At 42.3% G+C, this 11,547-nt stretch overlaps 1 protein-coding gene across 1 annotated transcript; it reads left to right on the top strand.

The window, feature by feature from the left end:
• Nucleotides 1-3,420: 3,420 nt before the first annotated feature.
• On the top strand, nt 3,421-8,311 carry pim3 (Pim-3 proto-oncogene, serine/threonine kinase). Its single transcript, XM_023402072.2, has 6 exons — nt 3,421-3,917; nt 4,148-4,257; nt 4,415-4,465; nt 4,614-4,977; nt 5,837-6,013; nt 6,431-8,311. Exons 1-6 carry the CDS (start codon nt 3,830-3,832, stop codon nt 6,631-6,633), a joined length of 993 nt encoding a protein of 330 aa, XP_023257840.1. The 5' UTR covers nt 3,421-3,829; the 3' UTR covers nt 6,634-8,311.
• Nucleotides 8,312-11,547: the final 3,236 nt, after the last annotated feature.

Consider the following 11,547-nt stretch of genomic DNA (forward strand, 5'->3'; position numbering starts at 1 on the left):
AGTAGAGTGGACAGTGACAGCTCATCAGTCGGCCACAAGCCATTTTTCTTTTGCTCCCTCTGCTCCTTCCCTTCATCGTTTTCTCTACATCCACGGATCAAAGGATTGGTGAACATAAATAAAGGCCCTGATAATAATTTCCCATGAGAGCGGTGAACAACTGCATAGCACGCGTTCATATGAAGCCGTGGTAAAACAGCTGTCTGTGCTTCTGCTGTCAGCATGCCTGGTTGGCCAACTGCCTGGCTGCCTCACTTACTCCTGGACTGGTTCACACCGCCAAGAGAGAAAAAAAAACATTATTACAATCAAGAATAGTTCATAACTTGATGGGTCCTTGTTAAGGGCAAAGCCTAGTAAAACCTGGGTTTATCTATACATAATATACTCAAATACTTGGAATTGAGAGATCTATACTGTGTGTTTAATGCATTATGTAGTGTGTGTAGTGAGGTGTACTAGAGAGGTTGCCTAAGGTGCCATGTAGGGGGCTTGTCAGGTGAAGAGAGAATAAAAGAGAAAAAAATACTGCAGAAATACACTTTGTGTTGGCAGTTTCTGCAGTTATGAGCTTTATTTCACCTCATCAAACACAACTATTATATGTTCCAGTTAGTCATAGTAACAGTAGCTTTTTGTAGCGGCACCTCATTAAGCACAGACAAAGTGAACAAGGAGTAATGATGATGATGATTAATTTTATCCATCCATAGTATCTTCTTCATATCCAGGATCACGCAATTGCTGCAATCCGACCAAGCAAGCACTGGATGAAAGGCAGTAAACACCGTGAACAGGACACCGATCTATCATGGGACTGACTCAGTATCATTTCAGCCGCTATACCTTTGCCCTATCCACTCCACCTCCACTTGCACAGTTGCATTGAAGACATGCCATACCGAATGCTATCCTGAATATTATTTTGGTCCACCTGCGCTTATGGTTGTAGAATAGCAAGTGCACACCATTTTTCATACCTTTCTCTGTGATACAGAGTCCTCCTCACTATGCGAGTGTGACTTCATGTGGAGTGACACTTTACATACAAATGCAAATGAGGAGAGACCAGTTTTTCGGTAAGAGCTTTAGACATAACAGCTCATTCAAGCTCGTAACTGCAGTCAATTTAATATTTCTAATTCACTTGAGCTTGATCTGTTTGGTCTGTGGGATGAGACACATGGAAATACTAGCATATTTGGTAAGAGATTTTGATTTTGAAGAAACTGTGGAGTAAAAGAACATTTTTTAAAAAGCTTTACTTCAAAGAGCTACAGTATTACAAGCAATTACTAATAACAACTGTATGGGTCAGAGCCGCAGTGCATCTGAAAATAAACCCATGACCACAGAATGATCGTGCAGCAGAGGTGCAAGGTGTTCCTGCAGGGAATAGGGCTGTTGCTAACCCTGGTGCAGGGCTGAACGCATTTTCTTTGAAGCATAATCCATTAATGCATTGAACTCTTTGTTATTTATGCTAATGTTTTATAAGATAAAAGCAAATCGACCCTTGAGTTTCTTTCATATGCCCCCTCATAGTCTGCATGAACATAGTAGTATATCTGTTAAAATGCAAATACAGTATGTCTGTTCTCTTGGCACAGTTTCTTTAGCACAATACAAAACCTTGTATTTTGACAGTGTAATATGTATATTATCACATGGTGAATATAGAGCATCACTGCCTGTTAGCCCACAGGCTGTTTTATGCTGCCTGTGTGTGTGTGTGTGTGTGTGTGTGTGTGTGTGTGTGTGTGTGTGTGTGTGTGTGTGTGTGCGTGTGTGCGTGAGTGAGTGCGCGTGTGTGTGTTCACATTTACATAACTTTGCAGTCGGCAGGACTATAGCAAGATAAGGTTCCCTGGAACTCTCTGATGCTTCTGTTTGGTTAGTGGTCACACACACACATATACACATATATGCACAAAGTGGTTATCAGAGGCAGCAGAAGATAAAGAGTGGAAAGTTCATCGAGACCCAAGGTCACGATAGATGTGTGACAGTAAAACTGGAAAGTTTACCTCCTGAAATGGGACAGCTGGCTCCACAAACCTTGGCCATTGGATTGTGTTTTCATGTGCTATTCTTGTTATCATGATACTATGCTGTTTTGTTTTCATGCTCATGTCATTGCATGACATAGTGTCCTCATATATCATCATTACGTATCATCCAAATCATTATTATCATTATTCATCATTCAAATAGTGATCGTGTGTAATATAACTTATTGATATGCTATCTCATCATTCAATTTTGGGAATATTATGCAAATGCGACAGCATGCAGCGTGTTGTTTCTAATGGCTGCTCATGTTTTGGAGTAATTTAGAGTCTAGATGCATTAGCCTCATTAAATCATTGTTTTAGAATAGTGTTATTTAGCTATTTTTATGTTTTTCAGACAGCTCGGGTTATTTTAAGGTGCCATTTGTGCAAATTCTAGGACACAATATTTTGTATAATTTGTTTTACAAATTTTGTTAATGATTCTATAAACTATGCCCTTCTGAATTCTGATTTTGGTATATTTTGTATTATGCTTACTCATTGTTATTGCTGCCTATGATTCTTTTGTGTAGTGAATCTTTCTTGGTTAAATAAAAATATATAGTTAACTATCATTGTTGCTGCATGTGTGAACTATTTTTCTTTTGTGTTGTCTTTCTTTTTTTCCACATCTTTAAATAACTACTGATCTCAACTGTATAACAATAAAAGTCCATCTGCTCATTTTAAATTGTTAGGGATTATGGGGGGCAGTACACTGCAGGTGAACAAAATGTAAACAAAAACAAACAAACAAAAACAAAACTGAGTTTAGGTACACACTTCATAACTGAGAGACACTTGAAAGAGGTAGTCAGTAGTTTGTGGTGAAAATAGTATCAACTGAACTTTCCCTTCCAACCGTAAACTGTATGTGTGTGTGTGTGTGTGTGTGTGTGTGTGTGTGTGTGTGTGTGTGTGTTTCTGACTGCAGAGCTGCGGAGGAAAAGGGAGGGGAGAGGATGGCTCAGAATTGCCGCCACGTGCGCTCAAATGCCTGCTTTACTAAAAAAACTTTTTCTGGATTGGTCCAGATACGAAACACGGTATTTATATACGACATCCAATTGGTCGTAGCCTCCGAGTCGATAGTGAACACAGTGCAAAGCTCCCAGACAAGAGATCCTTGGGCGTCTAGTACTATGAGAAAAGTAGTGCGCGGTGAAAAGGATTATTTCGATGATATTTTTGCGTAAAGGTGTGATAGAATAATAATATTTGCCCAACAGTTTTATTTAAATGTGTATCTAGTGATAAATAACGATTTCACATTGGAATTAAACAGAAGTGTCGACTTGTATTGGTTGGCGGAGGGATACCACCATCCCACTGCGCGTCAAAATATTGGCTTGGGAAGACCGCGCCAAAGCTCAGACAGCGGCCACTCTTCAGGATAACTACACACTGCGGAGGGCCTTTAAACGCAGTCTACGGTCGATACGGCTACCATACACATCGGAGTGTTTGGTTTTTTTTTTTTTACATATCTAAGAGGACTGTTTTCATCGGAGGTGCTCGAGTCGAGACACAGAAGTCAGATTTCATGCCGGTTTTCGGGAAACGGTGTACGACTTCACGGTCGTGACACGACTTTGACGGGCGCGGTGCGGCGGAGTTGGCGCACTGCTGGACTGGATATATTATTCGCTTGCAGCCAAGACGGTCCGCACCACCATTTAAACTGAGCCTGAATTCACTTCTGCTCATACTATATCTGTTCTTCTGACTCTCTACGGGTGAATAGGGATCGTCTACGCCGGCTTTTCAGCTCGAATATGTTGCTGTCAAAGTTTGGTTCATTTTCGCATATTTGCAATCCTTCAAGTATGGACCATCTACCAGTGAAAATACAGCTCCAGCCAGGTAGGTTACCGTTACTGAATGTTACGTTTTCCTCACCTTTATATTGGATTTGTGACTTAACAGCTGGGAAGTGGCTTGTGAAATGTATTTTTACTCCGCTTGGGTAATTTAGAGTGAGCCACCACCGTTGCAGCTGACGAGCTAGTAAACGATAGCTAACTTGACCTCGCACTAAGCGGTGGTTTGTTGTGGAAATATTGCACTTTAACATGATTCACTTTTACTTGCAGTCAAAGTGGAGAAGGAGCCCTTCGAAAAGGTTTACCAAGTGGGATCTGTGCTGGGCAGCGGAGGTTTTGGAACAGTCTACGCCGGCAGCCGGATCTCTGATGGCGCACCGGTAAGAATGTGAACGGGGATGTGGGTCTGTGTTTTGATCTTACATGTGGCGCCATCAAAGCGGGGCGCCCTTACAATGCCACCGGGAAATATGATGCGACTTCCATGTAATATCTGAAGCATTTGCTTACGTTTTTTTGTTTATTGTGTTATTTCAGGTTGCTGTGAAACATGTTGCGAAGGAGAGGGTGACCGAGTGGGGCACAATTGTAAGTAGTCTTCCCCGATCTGTGTGTATGGTTTGTTTTGGTCCCCCCTCCCCCGGCTGCTGCAGGGTGGGGGTGGTGTGTTGTTAAAGGGAGAATGGCAGTTTATTATCCCTATGTACCTACTAAATTCCCCCCCTTTCTGTTACAGAATGGATCTATGGTGCCTTTGGAAATCCTGCTGCTGAAGAAGGTCAGCTCGTCTTTTCGCGGAGTTATCAAATTGCTGGACTATTACGAGCGGGCGGACGGCTGGCTGATCGTTATGGAGAGGCCGGAGCTCGTCAAGGACCTTTTCGACTTCATCACTGAGAAGGGCGCCCTGGACGAGGACACGGCTCGCGGCTTTTTCCGCCAGGTTTTGGAGGCGGTCAGACACTGCTACAGCTGCGGTGTAGTACACAGAGACATCAAAGATGAAAACCTGCTTGTGGATCTACGCACCGGGGAGCTCAAGCTTATTGACTTTGGCTCAGGGGCGATTCTCAAGGACACAGTCTACACCGATTTCGATGGTAAGCAGTGGCCACCACCCCCTCCTATCACATTAATCGACGTTTTAAGATGTTACGATGCTGGATCAGTAATCTGTTTTTATGAATATGTATCCGTGTGGGCTGGGTTGTGTTTGCCCTTGATGCTCCGCTGTGCTATATTCAGATATGGAGGCGTTCACGAGGCTGTGACGCAGTGGTCTGTTTTTGGTCGAGGGTTTTCCTCGCCCGGGGTCTGGCAGCTTATTATTATTATTATTATTGTTATTACGGATGTAAATCGATGTTGCCAAATGAAAATCTCCCTGCGTTTTAGCGGGATATATGACGCATATGTTATGGATTCACAGATATGACTCACACTTTATTAATCCTACTGGTTGCTGTTTTTATCTCTGATGCATCCCGGGCTTGTGAGATGGAGTGTACTTTTATGTTTCCGGTTGTTATGTTGTTTAGTAAACCTTGAGTCACAGTCGCAGTTTGTGGGTATTAGGTCAGTGCCACGTAACATCTGTTTGTTGTGAAACCCGAGTCGGCGGTTCACGTGATGGGCTCACATTGCTTTTTTTTGTTTGGTTTCCAAGTTCCTCCTTCCAGGAGGGAGGGGGTAGGAAAAGAAAGGAGGGAGGGAGGAGACGCAGGCAGGTCACTCAGTTTGTGTTTTGTGGCTAAAGGAAGATGGAAAGCATTTCTACTATGACTCAGCCATTTTAGACTCAGACACATTAATTATTTTCATTTTTTTATTCGGTCTCTTTGCTGCTGCCATATTTGAGCTCTGATGTTCTTCTAATGTCACATATAAACTCTTATGACCAGATGCCTTTCACACAAGCTCATCATCATCTCCCCCTCTCTCTCTGTCCCGCATTTTTAGGTACAAGAGTGTACAGCCCACCAGAGTGGATCCGCTTCCATAGATACCATGGTCGCTCAGCGACAGTGTGGTCGCTAGGTGTGCTGCTGTATGACATGGTGTGTGGAGACATCCCCTTTGAGCAAGATGAGGAGATCCTCAGAGGGAGACTGTACTTCAGGAGGAGGATTTCAGCCGGTAAGTTGAATCACAACAACACACAACACGGTTGCCCTCTAGCCACAGTGACTGGTACAGCCCCAAATCCACTTCCCAGTTTGACTGTATTATGAATCAGTTTACATCAGAGTGAGACCTCACAGTCATAATGGATTACTGGCTGAAATGGCTGGTAGACAGATTGATCGACCTTGAGTAAAACTGAGGTTTTGGTTCTTGCGATTTCCTTCAGTGCACTTTGTGTAACAGGTCTAGTTACCCCAGAGAGCTAATGCAATACAAGGATGTGTGCTCTCTTTTCATTGGCTGACTGTGCCGCCTACACACTAGGATGTTGCAGATCCATACAAACTGAATCACATACAGTTCAGCTCCATAGATCCTAGTAATATCTCAGCCTCTTATCCTCAAAACCATTTTGTTCTCCTCCTCCAGAGTGCCAGCAGCTGATCAAATGGTGCCTGGCCCTGCGGCCCTCAGACCGACCCACCCTGGAGCAGATTTGCGACCACCCTTGGATGAGGGCGACGACCGAGTCGCCCAAATCGCCAGAGGAGCCGGTCGCCGGTGACATCCGCCTCAGGACCATCGACACAGACTCTTCGTCAAGCACAAGCTCGAGCAAGGAGAGCCTCTGAGGATGGCTCTGATGGACTGAAAGACTTTCTGGGGAAAGAAGGGGTGGGGATGGAGGGAGTGATATGGACTTGAGGCCAGCAGCCTGTAGCCCTAATGGCCCATCAGTGGCTGGGCGCTTGACTCCACTGGTCCGGCAAGAAAATGTACTTTAATGTTCCTCTTTTTGTAGGGAATTTCTAATTTATTACTATTTGTTCTTCCTTATCTTATTTCCCCCCCTCCCCTCTTTTTTCTTTCAGTTGACTATACTTGTTTCCTTAATGGGAAACATTTTGCTGTTTGGGCGGTCTTACCAGCACTATTTATTCCCCCTCCCCCCTTTTTAACTTTATTTTACTCGTTTTGTTACTAGGCTGGTATATGCAGCTGGCAAGGCCCTCCTATTCAGACATGGCTGCTCTCATAGAGCTTGGAGAAAAACCTTTTTATTTAAATGTTTTAATTTTGATTTTGGAGTGCCTTTTTTTGGAAAGCTACTTTTCTGGGGGCTTTCGTCAACAACTCTGTTTTATGGAGCCTGGCCTGGCGGTTAAGTTGCCTGCGCTGTGATGGAAGGAGGGGTTTGGGCTGTTCTTTTTTTTTGTTTTTTTGTTTTGTTTGTTTTTTTTTGTTTCTTTCCCCTCCTCTCCATCACTGTAAGCCAACCAGCCCCAGCCAAGAGGCTAAGATAGCATTAGATAGGAGAGAAGGAGGTGGGGGCTCTTCCTGACAATGGAATACTTGAAACACACTCGACTCAACTCTGTGTCGCTCTCTTTAACGCTGCTCACTCACTCTATAGCCTGAACAGGTGTTTGGAAACTGGATCCTGTCTTTTCTGAATGTCTACAAAATGTCAACACACACACACACACCTCCCCCCACCACCTTTCTCTCCCTTTCTTCCCCCCATGCCTGTTGCGGGCCTATATGGCCCCTCCTCTCAACTTATCTTTTCTGTTCTGTTGCCTCCCGCCATCTCACTGCTTAACACTACATGGCCCCCACCCCTGGCCTCCCTCAGGGTTTGGGGTGTGAAATGCACAGTCAATGCAATATTCATGGACTCAATTATGTTTTTTTTTGTGTTTTTCTTTTTTTTTATTCAACAAATATTGTACAGCGTGTATTTTTCTTTCTCTTTTTGTGTGTGTACATTTTTTTTCTCCCCCTTTGCATTAATTTATTTGTAAACATGTAGACATTCCACACTCTGTGGCTATTTATTTATTTATTGTCTATGCTTAAAATCCCCCCTAAAAAATTGCATATCCTACTTGGCCTTTGGTTTGCATTCCTATAACTTATTTCTACATTTCAACATTTTTTTTTTTTTTATTTTAGATGTGGAGGATGCACTGAAGCAGTTGTCGATGTAAAGCAGAATAAAACAAGTTTACTTAAATATGAAAAGAGCATTGAATGTTATTTAAGTACTTTAAAAAAAAAAAAAAAAATCTGTTGGTAGTGTCGAATGGCTAAGTATCAGAGAAATCCACCTGGTTTCTATACTGTCCAGATTAATTTGAGTTCTATGGAAAGCTAAACAACGGGTGAAACAGCTTTCGTAGTTGTCACATAGCCTCATATCGGAGACCTTTCAGTTTAGCTGTGTGACTTGTGGCTGTGAAGGATGGATATTGCTATTTTTTGATACAGAAGTTTCAATTAAACTCCCATTTTTATGTACAGAAATAAGTCTGATGTCTTGATCATTTTATTCAAAATGGATAAAAGTTGTTGAGTGAAAAATAACATGCTTACAGATGATTATTTTACAGATTGCATGACACAGTACCTGAAAGAGGATACACGTTAGTTTGGAAATGAAGTCTTAATACCTTGCACACGTTAATGAAACACCCAGACAATATCCTTCATACACATGACAGCAGTCCCTCGGGACGCCTGGCGAGGCTAATGTACATATCCAATATAGAATGCAGTTCATTTATACTGCCTATAGTAATGTTAACAACATTGTTACATGTGACAACTGTCGGCGAGGCTGAGGAGAAACATCACAGGAGCCATTAACCGGATGACAACCTGCAGTTACAACAGGGCTGATAAGAGACAGATGTGTCTCGAGAGTTGAGGGGAGGGGAGGGAGTGATGCTGGTATGACAAGAAAAGAGAGAGAGAGGGGATGTTATGCATCATCACACACTTACACACATGCAGCCTCTAAAATATAATTGCTTTTCCATTTTATGCCCACTCCTTGCCTACCTACCATACATCAGCATAAGTCATTCCATTATTGGGCGCAGGAAGGCCAAGATTAACAGAGGCCGATGACACGATGTGTTTGTGCATGTGTGGACAGTGTTTATGTGTGTGTTTGAGGGGTTTCCAGGAAGCAAGGACGAGTGAGTGTTTGGGAGTGGTGTGTGTTTTTTCTAGGGAGGTGCTGCCCCCTCTGGTGAGTCAGTGCCATTAGTGCTCACCTGAAGTACTTAGAAACAGAATAGCTAAGGATACCCTCTCAAGCTTTTATCATTATAACAAGTAGCCTATAATGTTGACTCAGTAAATGGCATGTTGTACTGTACATATATTAGGTAGACATATAGTCATGTAGGGACTTTTCTCCACAGCCGCTCATGAGAAGCTAATTTTTCAGACCTCATGACTAAAGTCCTTATCCCTGTGTAAAAAAAAAAAGGAAGTCATCCCGATAGCTCATCCAGACGCCTACACACGTCCAATTATACTTGACTGGCTGCTTCCAATTCGACCGAAGTGGAGACATATGGGTACTCGAAGACTTCATAAGACAGCTGGTCCCTAAATCTTCTCAGGGATCTAATTCACGAAGAAGGGATTGATTTATATGCTTGGGAAAAGGAGTAGACTTTCTTTTTTAATTACCCCTCTGAATATACATCTTGGTATATAGAGCAGACAAGTTCAAGCATTTAAAGCAGCAATCCAGCATTAATGTGACTATATCAACTGAATTAACCAGTTTGTTTTGTTTTCTTCTCATCTAACTCGCTGTAAAGAAAAACTATTCGGCACATAAAACTTGAACCGGGATAGCATATAGATAGATTTCAATGGGGGCATAATATAGCCGGAGACGCCTCTTTTAATCAATCAAAATTGTCATTCCTTACAAGCACAACCCTGTAATAAAACAGAGCTATAAATGATCGCCAGTGTCAGACTCAATATGTTGACATCTGTGTTTCTATATGCGTCCCTGGTAATCCTCTATTGTCTTTGTGTCTCCAGGCTTTTTGACATGCAAATGACCTGCAACTTGTCTTCATCAGAATCCCTTCTGCTCATACTGAAGACTATAGCAAGGCCTCATCCACTCGCACCGTGAAATCCCCATTAAATGTAGCAGGGCATATGCCACACTGTTGTTTCCCTCAAGCTGAAATCTGATCCCACAGGCTGGTTAATATCATCCATCACTGCCACTTATTTTTACTCTATAAAGATTCCTCGGCTCTGTGGGGATCTATTAACACATCAAATCGTATGATAACAGTTAAGATTTGGACAGAAACAGTTCATGGCATTCAGCATATCCAAAATATAGAAGATGGAGTGTGTCATAGTTTTAAAAGAGGTGCCATAAATCATTTTACTACCATTAACCTTTAACGCTGTGGTTAAGTCTTTCTAAAGTTTGAAAGTACATCAGACGTCAGTCAGGATTTAGGCCATTATTTCTTTTATCTCATTGTCTTCAGTTTTCTGAGTTGAGTCTAAACCTATATGTAACAACATTCACCAAAAGTATATTAATGCTGTGTAAGACGTTTAAAGGAAACGCTCTCATGTCTGTAGGCTAGAGCTAGAGCTAGAAGGCAGTTAGCTTAGCTAGCACAAAGACAGGAAGTAAGGTGGGGCAGCCAGCCTGGCTCTGTTCAAAGTAAAATCACCTATAAAGCTAACTAATTGACACATTTTATCCCATTTGTTTAATTGATACCAAAAAAAAAAAAAAAGCATCAAAATTGGTTGTGCTTTTACAGGGAGTTACATGGTTGAACTTGTTCTTGGCTGAGAGCAGTGACTTGTGGACTGGCAGCCTCACATTAACAACAGTTTCAACTTTGACAAGACTCTTAACTTTGGAGAGACACCGGCTAGCTCTCTCCCCCGTTTCCATTGTTTAAGCTAAGCTGAGGTCATCGCCTGCTAGCTCTAGCTTCATATTCAGCATGTGACAGGGGTATCAATCTTATCATCTAAGTCCTGGCAAGAACTTGGATAACTGTATTTTCCAAAATGTTGAAATAACATCTACTCATAGCATATTTATTTTTCTTTTAATGAGCTTTTTCTATGCCTTTATTTGCCTTTATTTTGAAGCTTTTTGTTAGCATTAAACCTGTTTTCATGTGTTGAAAAGTTGTGATATATTTCCCTCAGCATCACAAAGATCAGTTGAGTTACTTTTTTTCTTTACTTAGTTACTTCAATGATTGTGTGTTTGTGAAATGTGTTTTTAGTATGTACCTTATATTTGCATTGTGAACCCTTAATTTGAAGCTGAGGTCACTGTCTTCAGAGATTTTTTTTTTTCTGTGTCACTCTGTATTCTCAGAGCAAAAGTGTTGGCACATTAAGGCTGTCGGTGGTGGCCGTGGTAGGTGACAACTCGACAGACACAGAGGAAGATGCCAGATGGACTCTGGGCCCGAGGGGCCCAATGGGCACAGATGGGTGGGTGGGTGGCACCCACACAGGCAGCACAGGCTGCAGCGACAGCACCAAGACAGGGAAAAGAAGAGAGAGATCACACCACCCCCAGTGATACTACAGTTCACACTACTTCACCGTGTGTGAGTGTCTATGCATCTGACCTTTGAATAAGGACATTTGTATGCATGAGTTTGTTGAATGTGAGTTCAGGTACATACAGTATGTAGGTGTGCATGTTACAGTTCTCCATGCTCGACACTGTGCAT

The sequence above is a fragment of the Seriola lalandi genome, unplaced genomic scaffold, assembly GCF_002814215.2.
Source record: "Seriola lalandi dorsalis isolate HSWRI2012SDOR001 ecotype SW California unplaced genomic scaffold, Sedor1 jcf7180002053896, whole genome shotgun sequence".
Classification (NCBI taxonomy): domain Eukaryota; kingdom Metazoa; phylum Chordata; class Actinopteri; order Carangiformes; family Carangidae; genus Seriola; species Seriola lalandi.

Excerpts from the sequence above, each read along its gene's own strand:
- pim3 (XM_023402072.2), top strand. The coding sequence starts at position 3,830 with ATGTTGCTGTCAAAGTTTGGTTCATTTTCGCATATTTGCAATCCTTCA. Across the intron at positions 3,918-4,147 it reads GAAAATACAGCTCCAGCCAG|TCAAAGTGGAGAAGGAGCCC; the intron begins GTAGGTTACCGT and ends TTTTACTTGCAG. Across the intron at positions 6,014-6,430 it reads CAGGAGGAGGATTTCAGCCG|AGTGCCAGCAGCTGATCAAA; the intron begins GTAAGTTGAATC and ends CTCCTCCTCCAG.